The 18,940-nt window shown below is 41.4% G+C and overlaps 1 protein-coding gene across 3 annotated transcripts in view; it reads left to right on the forward strand.

The window, feature by feature from the left end:
* Positions 1–18,007, forward strand: part of Ankrd42 (ankyrin repeat domain 42) — a 51,730-nt gene extending 33,723 nt beyond the window's left edge. For 2 of the 3 annotated variants that reach the window (XR_015047850.1, XR_015047851.1), the window contains 4 exons: positions 2,957–3,083; positions 4,633–4,777; positions 11,046–11,240; positions 17,783–18,007. Coding sequence is in view for 1 of the 3 variants with exons in the window: in XM_085841520.1 (XP_085697646.1) it covers positions 2,957–3,083; positions 4,633–4,777; positions 11,046–11,132 (359 nt within the window). In the remaining 2 variants the exon portion in view is untranslated. Of the gene's footprint in view, positions 1–2,956; positions 3,084–4,632; positions 4,778–11,045; positions 11,306–17,782 lie in introns of those variants that run through there. The other variant, XM_085841520.1, reaches the window with a different exon arrangement.
* Positions 18,008–18,940: the final 933 nt, after the last annotated feature.

Raw genomic sequence — 18,940 nt, forward strand, 5'->3', positions numbered from 1 at the left:
ACACACACACACACACACACACACTAGCTTATTTTTAAAATGCCTTGGCTACCTCAAAGGCTGGGCCCTCCTAAACCTTCTCCTGCTACCCCAGGCCCAATTGGGGAAGTGGCCAGTGGCCACTTACCAGAAATCTCACATGGTCGGTTGGCTTTATCTTCTGCCACTCCTTCGTCCCATCCTTCTACCCAGAGTCATTGAGATCTCCTCCATTCTTCTCTGCATCCTACCTGCACAACTGTAAGTATCCTAGCCCATGCCCAGCCATTAGCCATTGGCATCTTTACTGATCAATCAAAACTCAATTGGGGACAAGGACCTTCAGTGTCTGGACATGCAGATTCCCGATTGAATCAAAGCCTTAGAACCAATCTTCAACATATGGTTACCACTTGGGGGAGAATCTGTTTCCGTTTAATGGTGTCTTAGTATGCTCAGGCTGTTGTAATTAGAGACTGGGAAAGTTAAACAACAGAAATTTATTTCTTGCAATTAGGGGCTGGAAGTCCTAGCTCAAAGTCCATGTCCTCTAATGAAAGAGTGACGAGGGCTTGGGGGCAGAACAGAGATGCAAATGTGGTCCATCTAAAGTGGACTCCTCTAATGATATTAATTCCATGAGAATAGGACCCCTGCTGCCATGTCATTTCATTCTGATCACCTAAAAACCCTGTCTTCAAGTAACATCACATTGGAATATAGAGCTTTAATGTGAATTTTGGGAGAGATCTGTTCAGTCAATAAAGAATGGATAACCACCAAAACAGTCTAAATTAGTTTAGACTGCCTCCTCCTCCAGAATACATGCTACATGACACAAATAGTTACCCAGAAGCCAATGGGGCTTTGGTTTTTATTGGTGTTATGTTTTAAACAAACAAACAAACAAACAAACAAACAAACAAACTGGTGAGTTTGTTGAGTGGTGAAGAGCACTGGCTACTTTTCAAGAGAACCTGGTACAGTTCCCAGTACCCACATGGCAGCTCACAACTGCATGCAACTCCAGTTTCAGGTGATCTAACACCCTCACATAGACATGACTGCAGGTCATATAAAAAATGGAATTAAACAAGTCTGGTAATTAGAGCAAATTTTGTTCCTGTGCCAGTTCTGCTGGTTGTTTCAGCTACGGGTATATAATTTTCCTGCCAGGATTTTTACTCTATAATATTGAAAGGTTTACATTTTTGTAGAACTTTACAAAACACTTTAATATATCACAGTAAGTCTGTGGAAATAATAATGTCTCTTAAGAAACACTAGTAGGGTATTGTATTATTTGATTTATAAAGAGCCTATAGTGAATAAAAGTGGCCCCCACAGGCTCATAGGACGTGGAGTTATTAGGTGCGACCTTGGTGGAGTAGGTGTGTCCTTTTTGGAAGAAATATGACACTGGGGATAGGCTTGAGGGTTCAAATGCTCAAGCCAGGCCTAGTGTATCTCCATGTTGTCTGCTGATCCAGGTGTAGAACTCTAGCTATCTTTCCAGCATCAAATCTACCTGCATACTATCATGTTTCTTACCATGATGACAATGGACTAAACCTCTGAAACTGTAAGCCAGCCCCAATTAAATGTTGTCTTTTATAAGAGTTGCCATGGTAATGATTTCTTTTCACAGCTGAAGAACGTTGACTATGACAGCCCTAGGTTTATAGATGTTATTTGTCCAAGGTCACCCTATAACTGGACATAAGGCTTGCATTCTTGTTTATGTAGGACCCTTGTTACCAAGGGATGTATGCTCATGCCACATAACTTTAATGTTTCTTCTCACTGTGATTGGTCAGGGGGCCATTGTTTGTTCTAATGAATAAGAAAGATGGTTTCAGTGGCTCTCTGGTGAGGAAAGCTAGAAGAATGTGTTTGAATTGATGCTAATCTAAGCACAACCATGTAAGTCATATAGTGAGTGGATAGTAGGTCTTAGGCAGCAGATTCAGACATCAGAGCTTCACCACTATTTAGTTTGGTTGTTTTCAGAACATTGGTTTTTTCATCTATGAAATGCAGCAGTGTTGCTATTGCTACCTGACAGAATTGTTACAAGGCTTAATTTCATACACGAAGGAATGGGAACTATCTAGCTCGTGGCAGAGGCTCAGAGATGTCAGTTGCTGTCCTTTTGATCTTTGGAAGATGTTTTTAGTTATTCTGGTTGGAATATATAGTCGTGCTTAAACCTTATTTTCAAAGAAAAAATTGAAATTCGTGTCTAGATACATTTATTTTTCCTTTAAAAAGACTTAAAAGCTTCCAGTACAATCTCAGGCTTGTTTTTTCAGGGATATGGCAGATCCTTCCACTGTAAATTCTATCAAGGGATAACCTGAAGATGCTAGCATCAGTTTTCTTTAATTTTCTAACATGCAGTAGATGATACATGGCCTGGTACTTACATTTCATCTTAAAATACTTCCAATCTTCTTTAAGATGTCTTGCCTATGATGTCAGCATTATAATTATCTGATGCACGTTCCAATAACAGATAAAAAATCTTCCAGATATGTTTTTTATTGCTTGCATTGCTGATATTTCCCCCTCTACATATATATCACACTTGGATCAATTCCTTCCACAAGCAGCAGACAATGGTTCTGTTAAGGAGGAAGCACGTGGGGGTGGAGAGGCAGCTCAGTGATTAAGAGCACTCTTTGCTCTTTGGGGAGGACCTGGGTTTGGTTCCCAGCACCCACATGGTAGCTAACAACCATCTATACTCTAGTTCCAGGGGTTCAAATGCCTTCTTCTGACCTCCACAAGCACCAGACACAAATGTGGTCCACAGACACACATGCTGGCAAAACAGTCATACACATAAAATAAAAATTAATAAATATTTTAAAAAAGATGTTGCAAAAGAAAAGAAAGCAAACGTTGAGAGAGAATTATCATCCTGCAAGCATATGTGCTGTCATCTAAATTATGTTCCTATTTAACTGCCTTTCAGTGAGAGCTCATAAGAAAATTGTAGAATTGAAACAACTTCTTGAAATCGCTGAGAGCAACTTTAAACACTTGGGTGGGATAACCGAAGAGGATTTAAAGCAGAAGAAAGAACAGCTGGAGTCTAAGAAGTAATGTCCTTAAAACCAATGCTTTGTATTTAGTACCTGTAAATCCAAGGGGTCCTTCTTTCCTTTCTTCTTTCCCTCCCTACTTTCCTCCCTCCCTCTCTTCTTCCCTCCCCCCTTCTTTCTTCCTGGGCATGGTGATACACAACTTTAATCCCAGTGCTTGGGAGGCAGAGGCAGGCAGATCTCTGAGTTCTAGGTCAGACAGGACTATATAGAAAAATCCTGATTAAACAAACAAACAAACAAACAACCCCACTGTTTTATTGTTAAATAAAGACAGTATCTTACAATGTAGTGTTGTCATCCCAGAATTCACTATAGTCCAGGAGTGCTTCATGTTCAAGGAGTTTGCCTGTGTCTTTCTCCTGCATGCTGGAATTAAAGGGTTATGCCACATGTTTGAAATCTGGAAGATTCTTACACATTTCCAAGTTCATCTTTTAGTTTAAGATCCATTCTTGATGCCCTACTGAACCACAGCCTATGCTGACTCTGAGGGAATACAATAATTCTAATCTCTTGTCAATCACAGCTGATTTCTAAGGCCCAGTTAATTAGCCCCCCAAAGAAAATTCATATAAGTGGTGCTGGTCTCTGGTTAATTAGTTGGTTCTTCAGCCCCAGCTACCAGCATCTCTGGTTGCAGTGAAGCACAGGCTTGGCTTCCAAAGATATCTTAACAAATACATCACAGGAATGGCCCTGGTAGTGTCTACTCACTTTACACATCAGCCTACATCTCTCAAAGCTCTTACTTCCAAGCTCCCACAACAGTTCATTAAGCTTTTAGCACTTGGAGCCCGAAGTTCTAAAAGCTTCCACAATCCTCCCCAAAACAACCTAGCCAGATCTGTCACAGCAGCAGCCCACTCTCTGGTACCAATTTCTGTCCTAGTTTGCTTTTTGTTGCTGTGGTGAAACACTGACCAAAACCACCAGAGGGCAGGAAAAGTGGTTATGTAGCTTATGCACCCAAGTTACACTCTTGTCTTTGAAGGGAAGCCAGGGCAGGAAGCCAAGGCAAGAACCTGGAAGGAAGAACGGAAGCTGCTTACTGGCTTGTGCCTCATAGCGTGTTCAGCTGGTTTGTTTCATACCCTAAGGGCCACGTGCCCAGGTGGGCCTGGCCAGGCCTTCCCACATCACTCATTTTCATTAAGACAGACAATCTCCCAGGTCAGTGTGACGGAAGGAAGCTCTCAGTTGCAGTTCTCTCTTCACTTGACTCTAGCTTGTTTCAAGTTGACAAAAAAGTAACTTGCACAGAAGCACACTAATCACCTGCTCCACTTTTTATATCACTGATTCCTGCTTTATTTTCCCCTCTGTTAGTTCTCGGTACCTTCTAGCACACCACATATTTTACTTATTTATTTTATGGTCACTGCTTGTCCCCAGTCCCTAAATCACTTCTGGTTTATATAAGATCCTAAGTACACTTGACAAATAAGTGACTCATTTTGTTTGCTTTAAAGTATAGATGATTTCCATTGTTAACAAAAATAGTTGTTGGGTAAATCAGAACTAACTGAAAAAGCATTTTTGATAGGACCATCAATGAGCTGCAGGGCCAGCTGGCCTATGAGCGACTCCGCAGGGAAAAGTTAGAGTGCCAGCTGGATGAGTATCGAGTGGAAGTGGATCAACTCAAGGAAACGCTGGAGAAAATCCAGGTTGCCAGTGTCGCAGCTATGGTTGGTGTCTTTACACATTTATTTTTCTTGATAAATAGTATATAGAAGTGGCTAAAATTGTAAGCTTTGAGTTAGGGGTGAATTTGAATCCTGTCAATAGTATTTTTTGATGTGGGTAAGCTTTTGGCCCATTTGAACTTGTGTTCTACAGCCTACTATATTTTCTAGAGTAGACATCAGGATTGTGAATTTGACACTCTTTACCACTGTGAATAAGCATTCTACTTTCTGGAACTGCATTTTGAGTTTCAAATGTATGACTTTTGTTATGAAAAAAAGAAGGGTAAGATGAAAAGGGTAAGAATTTCAATAGTGATCCCACTAGGTGCCAGTTTTAGACAAAGAAACAACCTCTCAACAACCCAGATCAACCCCTGACAGAACACAAGGAATCATAGAATGAGAACAGGAGACCAGTTTCTCTTTACTAGGGAACTTAGGGTCATCCAATCTCAGCAGACTAGCCGTTGACTCCCACTTCTGCAAAAAAAAAGGCTATGTGTGGAGGGGCATGCCTTTAATCCTAGCCCTCAGGAGGCAGAGGCAGACAGTTCACTGGGTTTTATGTCAACCTGATATACAGAATACGTTCCAGGACAGCCAGGGTTACGTAGAGAAACCTTGTTTCAAAAACCACACTGTGATATGGCTTTGGGGACAGCTTATCTTGACATAATGGGGACTGAGGGACATTTCATCCTTTAGGGAAGTTTTTTCTCCAGTCATCATGGATAAATTATCTCATACCTCTGCCACCTTGTCTGATCAGTAACACAACATCCTGGTCTTTTATTTTATGCAAACTAATTGTTAGCCTCTTAATCACTGCAGAGAGCATACGTAACACAAGAGTTGCTTGCAAGATGTTAAAAGCAGATAAGTGGACTTCCTAACACCCAATTTCACTCTCTGGATGCAGCCACTGCTAACAGTTTCGTACATCACGCGATGTAGCAAATTTTCTTTTTTTTTTATTAGATATTTTCTTTATTCACATTTCAAATGCTATCCCGAAAGTTCCCTATACCCTCCCCCACCCCACCCTGCTCCCCTACCCACCTACTCCCACTTCTTGGTCCTGGCATTCCCCTGTACTGGGGCATATAAAGTTTGCAAGACCAAAGGACCTCTCTTCCCAATGATGGCCAACTAGGCCATTTTCTGCTTCATATGCATCTAGAGACACGAACTCTGGGGGTATTGGTTAGTTCATATTGTTGCTCCACATATAGGGTTGCAGACCCCTTCAGCTCCTTGGGTACTTTCTCTAGCTCCTCCATTGGGGACCCTGTGATCCATTCACTAGCTGACTGTGAGCATCCACTTCTGTGTTTGTCAGGCACTGGCATAGCCTCACAAGAGACAGCTATATCAGGGTCCTTTCAGCAAAATCTTGCTGGCATATGCAATAGTGTCTGGGTTTGGTGGCTGATTATGGGTTGGATCCCCAAGTGGAGTAGTCTCTGGATGGTCCATCCTTTCATCTTAGCTCCAAACTTTGTCTCTGTAACTCCTTCCATGGGTGTTTTGTTCCCTATTCTAAGAAAGAATGAAGTATCCACACTTTGGTCTTCATTCTTCTTGATTTTCTTGTGTTTTGCAAATTGTATCTTAGGTATTCTAAGTTTCTGGGCTAATATCCACTTATCAGTGAGTACATATCAAGTGACTTCTTTTCTAATTGGGTTACCTCACTAAGGATGATATCCTCCAGATACATCCATTTGCCCAATAATTTAATAAATTCATTGTTTTTAATAGCTGAGTAGTACTCCATTGTGTAAATGTACCACATTTTCTGTATCCATTCCTCTGTTGAGGGACATCTGGGTTCTTTCCAGTTTCTGGCTATTATATATAAGGCTGCTATGAACATAGTGGAGCGTGTGTCCTTATTACCAGTTGGAACATCTTCTAGGTATATGCTCAGGAGAGGTATTGCTGGATCTTCTGGTAGTACTATGTCCAATTTTCTGAGGAACCGCCAGACTGATTTCCAGAGTGGTTGTACAAGCTTGCAATCCCACCAGCAATGGAGGAGTGTTCCTCTTTCCCCACATCCTTGCCAGCATCTGCTGTCGCCTGAATTTTTTATTTTAGCCATTCTGAATGGAGTGAGGTGAAATCTCAAGGTTGTTTTGATTTGCATTTCCCTGATGATTAAGGATGTTGAACATTTTTTCAGGTGCTTCTCAGTCCTTTGGTATTCCTCACTTTAGAATTCTGTTTATCTCTGTACTCCATTTTTAATGGACTTATTTGAATATTTGGAGTTATTTACCCACAAATACATGTACACTGCCTTCCTTCATTTCCTCCCATTTATTCTTTTATTGAAATAGGGTCTTATTAGGAATCACAGACCTAAAATGCACTAGGTAGCCCAGGCTGGTCTCATTTACAATCCCCTGCCTCAGTCTCCCATGTGTTGTGATTGCAGGTATATGCCACCATGTCAGACTAAGGTGGGTGTCTTGTTTGATCACAGACATAACGTGACACAGGAACAAATTCAGACCCTCTGTCTTCCGATGTTTCTGTAAAGATTTTAACACTCATACTTCAGTGTTAATCTCTTACTCGGGCTCCCTTTGTTCTGACTGATAGCTGAACTTTCATCTGATATTCCCAGCAGTGTCGACATTTAAAATGGCTAAAACCAAACTTAACCAGACCAGATTTTCACCCCAGATCTCTTTTCTTCTCCTTCTTTTCTCTCTTCCTTTCCATTTTCTTTCCCTCCCTCCCTCCCTCCCTCCCTCCCTTCCTTCCTTCTTCCCTTCCTTCCTTCTTCCCTTCCTTCCTCCCTTCCCTCCCTTCCTTCCTTCAAGACAGGGTTTTTCTGTGTAGCCCTGACTGTCCTGGAACTCACTCTGTAGACCAAGCTCGTCTTGAACTATAGAGATCTGCACACCTTTACTGCCTGAGAGTTGAGATTAAAGGCATGCACCACCACTGTCTAGCCCCCAGATCTGTTTTTTTTTAAAACTAGTTTTTGTTTGTTTTGAGACAGGGCCTATGCAACCCTTGCTGGCCCAGAACTCATTATGTAGATCAAGCTGTCCCCAGCCTCCCAGATGCTAGGATGAAGGAGTAAAGGTCTGAACTACTAGGCGGGTCCAGTTTTGGATTTTTGAATCTTTCCATATATTTCTCTTTAATCCATAAACTGTAGACTCTTAACACAGAAAGCAGACATCTAGTCCTTCCTTATCCAAATTTATTTGACTAAACAGCTTGGTTTTTCCTGTCATTTCTTGTTCTGGAAATCTTACCTTAATGAAGTGGATTCCTTGATTTGGGTTCAGCTTTAATTTACCGCATTAGTTTTATATTTGCCAATTTTTTCTTTTTTGAACTTAACACTTTCCCAGCACCAAACTTTAGTTCATTTTGTTCTTCTATCTCAAGGTCTCCTATCAAATCTGCCCCTTAAAAGCCCTTACGCTGTCCTAAGACTTCTAACCACACTACTCTTGTCTTTGTACTAAGCAAGTTGTACTGCTTTGACGGTGTTCCCCGTTTTTAGTTTGGTTGAATACCCAAAGTACTGAAATTCTAAGTTTCATGAGAATATTTAACACACATTGAGATCTTGGTCATTATCAATAATAGTTATTATTTAATTACATATTCAACTTAAGGTCAAGGCTTTTTGTTTTGCATGCACTATTTTATATTACAAATCTTGAAACCTAGTGACAGATAAAGTTTGTAAAGTGACACAGCTTGCTAGGTCCCTCCAGCCCATCCACAGTCACTCATTACTGCTACCACAAGCCATTTACTCTCTTCTTACTGCACTTGTGAAAAATTCTGAAGTTGTCTTTAAGAACTTGGGCTTCAGGAGGCGAGCAGAAGGAAGGGCATGGAGCCGTGGTCTGTTTTTGCAGGCTCACGTGCTAGTGTATGGGACTTAACTCTGGCATGTTAGCAATGGCACCGGAGGCAGACTTTCAGAAGTAACCCTAGCCACAGGCTCTCCCCAGGGATGTGCTGGGAAAGCTGCTTTGGGAAGATCTCTGTGTACACCCTTCTCTCCTACATTTTCTTTTTTTTTTTCTTCTGGTAAAACTGTTTAAAAGTTTGTACAGTATATTTTTGTCATTTTCCTCCCCACTCAACTCTTCCCAGACCCCACCCCACTTCATATTTTTCCTTCTTAAGGAAAAACAAAAACCTAACCCAAAACCAAACCAAACCGACTTCCAGCGTGCAAGGATGCACTTGCATGCACGTTCTTTCTCTCTCTCTCATCCACACATAAACAAGACAAAGCAAAACCACAAAATCTGTTTAGAGTTGGCCAACTATTCTAGAGCATGTAGTATGCCTTGCGGTGAATGGCATGCACAGCGTTTTTGACTCCAGTTATTCAACAATGCCTAACATCTAGTGGACATCTGTTGTGCTCATCCCCTCCCTTGTTCCTTCCCATAGCATTTTTTGATTATTCTGTGTTCACTTATGTGAATACCAAGATGATGAGAAAGATTCAGCAATGGTGGTGTCTTAGTTAGGGTTTCTATTCCTGCACAAACATCATGACCAAGAAGCAAGTTGGGGAGGAAAAGGTTTATTCGGCTTACACGTCCATACTGCTGTTCATCATCAAAGGAAGTCAGGACTGGAACTCAAGCAGGTCAGGAAGCAGGAGCTGATGCAGAGGCCATGGAGGGATGTTCTTTACTGGCTTGCTCAGCCTGCTCTCTTATAGAACCCAAGACTATCAGCCCAGAGATGGTCCCACCCACAAGGGGCCTTTCCCCCTTGATCACTAATTGAGAAAATGCCTTACAGCTGGATTTCTTTTTTTTTTAATTAGGTATTTTTGTACATTTCCAATGCTATCCCAAAAGTCCCCCATCCCCTCCCCCATCCCCTCCCCCCTCCCACTTTTTGGCCCTGGTGTTCCCCTGTACTGGGGCATATAAAGTTTGCAAGACCAATGGGCCTCTCTTTCCAGTGATGGCCGATTAGGCCATCTTTTGATACATATGCAGCTAGAATCAAGAGCTCTGGGGTACTGGTTAGTTCATAATGTTGTTCCACCTATAGGGTTGCAGATCCCTTTAGCTCCTTGGGTATTTTCTCTAGCTCCTCCATTGGGGGCCCTGTGATTCATCCAATAGCTGACTGTGAGCATCCACTTACGTGTTTGCTAGGCCCCGGCATAGTCTCACTAGAGACAGCTATATCAGGGTCCTATCAGCAAAATCTTGCTAGTGTATGCAATGGTGTCAGTGTTTGGAGGCTGATTATGGGATGGATCCCTGGATATGGCAGCCTCTAGATGGTCCATCCTTTTGTCTCAGCTCCAAACTTTGTCTCTGTAACTCCTTCCATGGGTGTTTTGTTCCCAATTCTAAGAAGGGGCAAAGTGTCCACACTTTGGTCTTCATTCTTCTTGAGTTTCATGTGTTTTGCAAATTGTAACTTATATTTTCGGTATTCTAAGTTTCTGGGCTAATATCCACTTATCAGTGAATACATATTGTGTGAGTTCCTTTGTGATTGTGTTACCTCACTCAAGATGATGCCCTCCAGGTCCAACCATTTGCCTAGGAATTTCATAAATTCATTCCTTTTAATAGCTGAGTAGTACTCCATTGTGTAAATGTACCACATTTTTTGTATCCATTCCTCTGTTGAGGGGCATCTGGGTTCTTTCCAGCTTCTGGCTATTATAAATAAGGCTGCTATGAACATAGTGGAGCATGTTTCTTTCTTACAGCTGGATCTCATGGAGGCATTTCCTCAAGGGAGGCTCCTTTCTCTGTGATAACTCCAGCTGTGTCAAGTTGACACAAAACTAGCCAGTACAGGTGGAGAAGGGGTAATGAGGTAAAGGAAACATAAATTGTTCGTGAATACTGTACAAATAAAAACTTGGGAATGGAGAAGTCAAGAAACATAAATCCTAGCCCTGTAAGGCTCTTAAAGGTTCCAAATGAAGTTGTTTTAGCACATCCTACGTTGTAGTTATGCCATGGAATGTTAGTCAAGACAAGCAGAAATGACAAGTCATTCCCTTTGGGGTCTCTATTAAGTAGCGAGCACTGACTGCCTTTCAGGGCTCTCCCAGCCTTACTGATTCAGCCCAACATGAAGCACGAGTACTTTAGATCCAGGAATAGTTACACAAAATCCTAAAGAAATTTAATCACAGCAGAAAATACTTAGCATGGCTCCTTTTTCTTTTTTGGACACATAGAATGTTAGCATGTGCTTTTATTTGATTTTCTCTCTCGTTTTTTTTTTTTTATAGGAAGATGACTCGTGTGAGTCTAGCAAAGAGAAGCGGCGAGTGAAGAAAAAAGTGTCACCTGGGGGTGTGTTTGTGAGAAGGTACTAATCAGTGCAGTAAGGTTAAATACATCCTGATTTTCCTTCACTGGAGAGATGTGAATCCATAGAAAGCCTGCAGTTCACAAGGGGAAAATGCTGTATACCAAAGGGACTTAAAACTTTTTTTTTTTATATTTTTATTACATATTTTCCTCAATTACATTTCCAATACTATCCCAAAAGTCCCCCATAGCGCCCCCCACTTCCCTACCCACCCATTCCCATTCTTTTGGCCCTGGCATTCCCCTATATTGGGGCATATAAAGTTTGCAAGTCCAATGGGCCTCTCTTTCCATTGATGGCCGACTAGGCCATCTTTCGATACATATGCAGCTAGAGACAAGAGCTCCAGGGTTCTGGTTAGTACATCATGTTGTTCCAACAATAGGGTTGCAGATCCCTTTAGCTCCTTGGGTACTTTCTCTAGCTTCTCCATTGGGAGCCCTGTGATACATCCAATAGCTGACTGTGAACATCCACTCCTGTGTTTGCTAGGCCCCGGCATCGTCTCACAAGAGACAGCTATATTTGGGTCCTTTCAGCAAAATCTTGCTAGTGTATGCAATGGTGTCAGCGTTTAGAAGCTGATTATGGGACTGATCCCAGGATACAGCAGTCTCTAAATGGTCCATCCTTTCATCACAGCTACGAACTTTGTCTCTGTAACTCCTTCCCTGGGTGTTTTGTTCCCAATTCTAAGAAGGTGCACAGTGTCCACACTTTGGTCTTCATTCTTCTTGAGTTTCATGCGTTTATCAAATTGTATCTTATATCTTGGGTATCCTAAGTTTTGGGCTAATATCCACTTATCAATGAATACATATTGTGTGAGTTCTTTTGTGATTGTGTTACTTCACTCAAGATGATGCCCTCCAGGTCCATCCATTTGGCTAGGAATTTCATAAATTCATTCTTTTTAATAGCTGAGTAGTACTCCATTGTGTAAATGTACCATAATTTCTGTATCCATTCCTCTGTTGAGGGACATCTGGGTTCTTTCCAGCTTCTGGCTATTATAAATAGGGCTGCTATGAACATAGTGGAGCATGTGTCCTTTTTACCGGTTGGGACATCTTCTGGATATATGCCCAGGAGAGGTATTGCTGGATCCTCCGGTAGTACTATGTCCAATTTTCTGAGGAACCGCCAGACTGATTTCCAGAGTGGTTGTACAAGCTTGCAATCCCACCAACAATGGAGGAGTGTTCCTCTTTCTCCACATCCTCGCCAGCATCTGCTGTCACCTGAATTTTTGATCTTAGCCATTCTGACTGGTGTGAGGTGGAATCTCAGGGTTGTTTTGATTTGCATTTCCCTGATGATTAAGGATGTTGAACATTTTTTCAGGTGCTTCTCTGCCATTCGGTATTCCTCAGGTGAGAATTTTTTGTTCAGTTCTGAGCCCCATTTTTTAATGGGGTTATTTGACTTTCTGGAGTCCACCTTCTTGAGTTCTTTATATATATTGGATATTAGTCCCTTATCTGATTTAGGATAGGTGAAGATCCTTTCCCAATCTGTTGGTGGTTTTTTTGTCTTATTGATGGTGTCTTTAGCCTTGCAGAAGCTTTGTAGTTTCATGAGGTCCCACTTGTCAATTCTCGATCTTACAGCACAAGCCATTACTGTTCTATTCAGGAATTTTTCCCCTGTGCCCATATCTTCAAGGCTTTTCCCCACTTTCTCCTCTATAAGTTTCAGTGTCTCTGGTTTTATGTGAAGTTCCTTGATCCACTTAGACTTGACCTTAGTACAAGGAGATAGGAATGGATCGATTCGCATTCTTCTACATGATAACAACCAGTTGTGCCAGCACCATTTGTTGAAAATGCTGTCTTTCTTCCACTGGATGTTTTTAGCTCCCTTGTCGAAGATAAAGTGACCGTAGGTGTGTGGGTTCATTTCTGGGTCTTCAATTCTATTCCATTGGTCTATTTGTCTGTCACTATACCAGTACCATGCAGTTTTTATCACAATTGCTCTGTAGTAAAGCTTTAGGTCCGGTATGGTGATTCCACCAGAGGTTCTTTTATCCTTGAGAAGAGTTTTTGCTATCCTAGGTTTTTTGTTATTCCAGATGAATTTGCAGATTGCACTTTCTAATTCGTTGAAGAATTGATTTGGAATTTTGATGGGGATTGCATTGAATCTGTAGATTGCTTTTGGCAAGATAGCCATTTTTACAATGTTGATCCTGCCAATCCATGAGCATGGGAGATCTTTCCATCTTCTGAGATCTTCTATAATTTCTTTCTTCAGAGACTTGAAGTTTTTATTATACAGATCTTTCACTTCCTTAGTTAGAGTCACGCCAAGATATTTTATATTATTTGTGACTATTGAGAAGGGTGTTGTTTCCCTAATTTCTTTCTCAGCCTTTTTATTCTTTGTGTAGAGAAAGGCCATTGATTTGTTTGAGTTAATTTTATATCCAGCTACTTCACCGAAGCTGTTCATCAGGCTTAGGAGTTCTCTGGTGGAATTTTTAGGGTCACTTATATATACTATCATATCATCTGCAAAAAGTGATATTTTGACTTCATCTTTTCCAATTTGTATCCCTTTGATCTCCTTTTGTTGTCGAATTGCTCTGGCTAGGACTTCAAGTACAATGTTGAATAGGTATGGAGAAAGTGGACAGCCTTGTCTAGTCCCTGATTTTAGAGGGATTGCTTCAAGCTTCTGACCATTTACTTTGATGTTGGCTACTGGTTTGCTGTAGATTGCTTTTATCATGTTTAGGTATGGGCCTTGAATTCCTGATCTTTCCAAGACTTTTATCATGAATGGGTGTTGGATCTTGTCAAATGCTTTTTCCGCATCTAACGAGATGACCATGTGGTTTTTGTCTTTGAGTTTGTTTATATACTGGATTACGTTGATGGATTTCCGTATATTGAACCATCCCTGCATCCCTGGGATGAAACCTACTTGGTCAGGATGGATGATTGTTTTGATGTGTTCTTGGATTCGGTTAGCAAGAACTTTATTGAGGATTTTTGCATCAATATTCATAAGGGATATTGGTCTGAAGTTTTCTATCTTTGTTGGGTCTTTTTGTGGTTTAGGTATCAGAGTAATTGTGGCTTCATAGAATGAGTTGGGTAGAGTACCTTCTGTTTCTATTTTGTGGAATAGTTTGTGAAGAACTGGGATTAGATCTTCTTTGAAGGTCTGATAGAACTCTGCACTAAACCCATCTGGTCCTGGGCTTTTTTTAGTTGGGAGACTATTAATGACTGCTTCTATTTCTTTGGGGGATATAGGGCTGTTTAGATCATTAACCTGATCTTGATTCAACTTTGGTACCTGGTATCTGTCTAGGAACTTCTCCATTTCATCCAGGTTCTCCAGTTTTGTTGAGTATAGCCTTTGGTAGAAGGATCTGATGGTGTTTTGGATGTCTTCAGGATCTGTTGTTATGTCTCCTTTTTCATTTCTGATTTTGTTAATTAGGATGCTTTCCCTGTGCCCTCTAGTGAGTCTGGCTAAGGGTTTATCTATCTTGTTGATTTTCTCAAAGAACCAGCTCCTTGATTGGTTGATTCTTTGAATAGTTTTTCTTGTTTCCACTTGGTTGATTTCACCCCTGAGTTTGATTATTTCCTGCCGTCTACTCCTCTTGGGTGAATTTGCTTCCTTTTGTTCTAGTGTTTTTAGGTATGTTGTCAAGCTGCTAATGTGTGCTCTCTCTAGTTTCCTTTTGGAGGCACTCAGAGCTATGGGTTTTCCTCTTAGAAATGCTTTCATTGCGTCCCATAAGTTTGGGTATGTTGTGGCTTCATTTTCATTGAACTCTAAAAAGTCCTTAATTTCTTTCTTTATTCCTTCCTTGACCAAGGTATCATTGAGAAGAATGTTGTTCAGTTTCCACGTGAAGGTTGGCTTTCTATTATTTATTTTGTTATTGAAGATCAGCCTTAGTCCATGGTGATCTGATAGGATGCATGGGACAATTTCAATATTTTTATATCTGTTGAGGCCTGCTTTGTGACCAATTATGTGGTCAATTTTGGAGAAGGTACCATGAGGTGCTGAGAAGAAGGTATATCCTTTTATTTTAGGATAGAATGTTCTGTAGATATCTGCCAGATCCATTTGATTCATAATTTCTCTTAGTTTCACTGTGTCCCTGTTTAGTTTCTGTTTCCATGATCTGTCCATTGGTGAAAGTGGTGTGTTGAAGTCTCCCACTATTATTGTATGAGGTGCAATGTGTGCTTTGAGATTTACTAAAGTTTCTTTAATGAATGTGGCTGCCTTTGTATTTGGAGCATAGATATTCAGGATTGATAGTTCCTCTTGGAGGATTTTACCTTTGATGAGTATGAAGTGTCCCTCCCTGTCTTTTTTAATGACTTTGGGTTGGAAGTCAATCTTATCAGATATTAGAATGGCTACTCCAGCTTGTTTCTTCATGCCATTTGCTTGGAAAATTGTTTTCCAGCCTTTCATTCTGAGGTAGTGTCTATCCTTTTCTCTGAGATGAGTTTCCTGTAAGCAGCAAAATGTTGGGTCTTGTTTGTGTAGCCAGTTTGTTAGTCTATGTCTTTTTATCGGGGAGTTGAGTCCATTGATATTAAGAGATATTAAGGAAAAGTAATTGTTGTTTCCTGTTATTTTTGTTGTTAAAGTTGGCATTTTGTTCTTGTGGCTGTCTTCTTTTAGGTTTGTTGAGGGATTACCTTCTTGTTGTTTCTAGGGCGTGGTTCCTGTCCTTGTATTGGTTTTTTTCCTGTTATTATCCTTTGAAGGGCTGGATTCGTGGAGAGATAATGTGTGAATTTGGTTTTGTCGTGGAATACTTTGGTTTCTCCATCTATGTTAATTGAGAGTTTGGCTGGGTATAGTAGCCTGGGCTGGAATTTGTGTTCTTTTAGTGTCTGTATAACATCCGTCCAGGATCTTCTGGCTTTCATAGTCTCTGGTGAAAAATCTGGTGTAATTCTGATAGGCTTGCCTTTATATGTTACTTGGCCTTTTTCTCTTACTGCTTTTAGTATTCTATCTTTATTTAGAGCATTTGTTGCTCTGATTATTATGTGTTGGGAGGTATTTCTTTTCTGGTCCAGTCTATTTGGAGTTCTGTAGGCTTCTTGTATGTTCATGGGCATCTCTTTCTTTAGATTTGGGAAGTTTTCTTCTATAATTTTGTTGAAGATGTTTGCTGGTCCTTTGAGTTGAAAATCTTCATTCTCATCCACTCCTATTATCCGTAGGTTTGGTCTTCTCATTGTGTCCTGTATTTCTTGGATGTTTTGAGTTAGGATGTTTTTGCATTTTACATTTTCCTTGATTGTTGTGCTGATGTTCTCTATGGAATCTTCTGCACCTGAGATTCTCTCTTCCATCTCTTGTATTCTGTTGCTGATGCTCGTATCTATGGTTCCAGATTTCTTTCCTAGGGTTTCTATCTCCAGTGTTGCCTCATTTTGGGTTTTCTTTATTGTGTCTACTTCCCTGTTTAGGTCTAGTATGGTTTTGTTCATTTCCATCATCTGTTTGGATGTGTTTTCCTGTTTTTCTGTAAGGACTTCTACCTGTTTGATTATGTTATCCTGTTTTTCTTTAAGGATTTGTAACTCTTTAGCAGTGTTCTCCTGCAATTCTTTAAGGGATTTTTGTGCTTCCTCTTTATTGTCTTCTGCCTGTTTAGCAGTGTTCTCCTGCATTTCTTTAAGTGTGTTATTAAAGTCCTTCTTGAAGTCCTCTATCATCATCAGGAGATATGCTTTTAAATCCGTGTCTAGCTTTTCCGGTGTGTTGGGGTGCCCTGGACTGGGCGAAGTGGGGGTGCTGGGTTCTGATGATGGTGAGTGGTCTTGATTTCTGTTAGTAAGATTATTACGTTTACCTTTCGCCATCTGGTAATCTCTGGGGTTAGTTGTTATCGTTGTCACTGTTTAAAGATTGGAGCAGAAGCTGTGTTCCACTCACCAGCAGTCTCTAAATCCTGCGGCGGGGGTCATGGGTAGCTGACGGTACCCCGGTGCTGGTCCAGCCGGAAGAGGCCTGTGGTCCTACTCAGGCCGTTTTTCTGCTTCCCTAACTAATGCAGTCTCTGGTCCCGCGTGCAATTGGATTGGAGCAGAAGCTGTGTTCCACTCTCCAGAAGTCTTAAGATCCTGTGGTGGGTGTTGTGGGTAGCTGGTGAGTGTCAGCCGACCCTGCGCCCCAGCTGCCCCGGTGCTTTTCTGACCGGAAGAGGGTTGTGGCCCTATGTAGGCCGGATTTCTCTCTCCCCAACCAGAGCAGTCTCAGGTCCCGCGTGATTGGACTGGAGCAGAAGCTGTGTTCCACTCACCAGCAGTCCCAAAATCCTGTGGCGGGGGTCGTGGGTAGCTGGCGGGTGTCAGGCAACCCTGCGCTCCCGCTACCCCGGCGCTGATCCGGCCGGATGAGGCCTGTGGCCCTACTCAGGCCGGTCTGCTTCCCTAACTAATGCAGTCTCAGGTCCCGCGCAATTGGATTGGAGCAGAAGCTGTGTTCCACTCACCAGCAGTCCCAAAATCCTGTGGCGGGGGTCGTGGGTAGCTGGCGGGTGTCAGGCAACCCTGCGCTCCCGCTACCCCGGCGCTGATCCGGCCGGATGAGGCCTGTGGTCCTACTCAGGCCGGTTTCTGCTTCCCTAACTAATGCAGTCTCAGGTCCCGCGCCAAAACTTTTTATATACATATATATGCAAGCCAACATTTTACAAGTATTCACATAAACTGTGAACTATAACATAGTATAATCTATAGGTCAAAGGAAATCTAATTCTAGGTAATAATAATTATTAAAATGATACTATGGCTTCACAATACATCTGTATTTTACTGTCTAGATGTACTACTAATATGCATGTGATCTTAAGAGTTTTGACCTTTGCTAAGTATTACAGTACATACCTCTAAATCTTTTATTTTTTTATTATTCTTTCATTATTTATTTATTTATTTATTTATGGTTTTTTTTTTTTTTTTTTTGAGACAGGGTTTCTCTGTGCAGCCCTGGCTGTTCTGGAACTCACTTTGTAGACCAGGCTGGCCTCGAACTCAGAAATTCACCTGTCTCTGCCTCCTGAGTCCTGGGATCAAAGGTGTGCGCCACCATGCCTGGCTCATACCTCTAAATCTAGCACTTAAGAGACTGGAGAAGGAGTATGATGAATTTTTGGGCAGCTGGGCTCCACAGAAACCATCTCAAGACACTGGTGTGTGTGTATATATACATGCACACGTGTGCACATGCACATACACACACCTACCCACTCTGGCAAAACATTTATTCAAATGACTTCCAACTTTAACAAAGCATCTCGACTTAGCGGGTGGGGTGGTAAGTTTTCAAACAGAGCAGCTTTACAATTACCAGGTGTACAGGAGGGAAAATCTCCTAGAAAAAGGCCATGCTACACCCTGCTAAGAAACCCTCTAAGTAATCTGACTCTCAACTCCAGCTTTGCTCTGTGCTGCAAGCTTTTTGGAAATACTTAAGAGGCAGACTTGGTTTTCTCCTTCCTCCATCATCCCTTGAATTGAGACTTTGTCCTTTGTTGATCAAAAGCAGCCGTGGTGGTTCTGATTTAGTTCCCAAACATTTTCATTCTGTTTCTTTTCTGCCTATGGTGAGCCAGCAAGCTATGTGATGGCTAAACCTAACCAGTGTGAGCAGGATTTGCTGGTCCCAAGAATATGATTGCTAAGATCAGATCAGGCCAGTCGGAAGTCTAAGTCTAAGCAATTGTTAAAAATGGCACAGATGGGATGTGGATGTAGATCAGTTGGAGAAATGTTTGCCTAGCATGCATGGAACTCTAGGTTTAAAATCCAG

Source organism: Mus caroli, unplaced genomic scaffold (genome assembly GCF_978045245.1).
Source record: "Mus caroli unplaced genomic scaffold, Mus_caroli_1 scaffold_8, whole genome shotgun sequence".
NCBI lineage: Eukaryota > Metazoa > Chordata > Mammalia > Rodentia > Muridae > Mus > Mus caroli.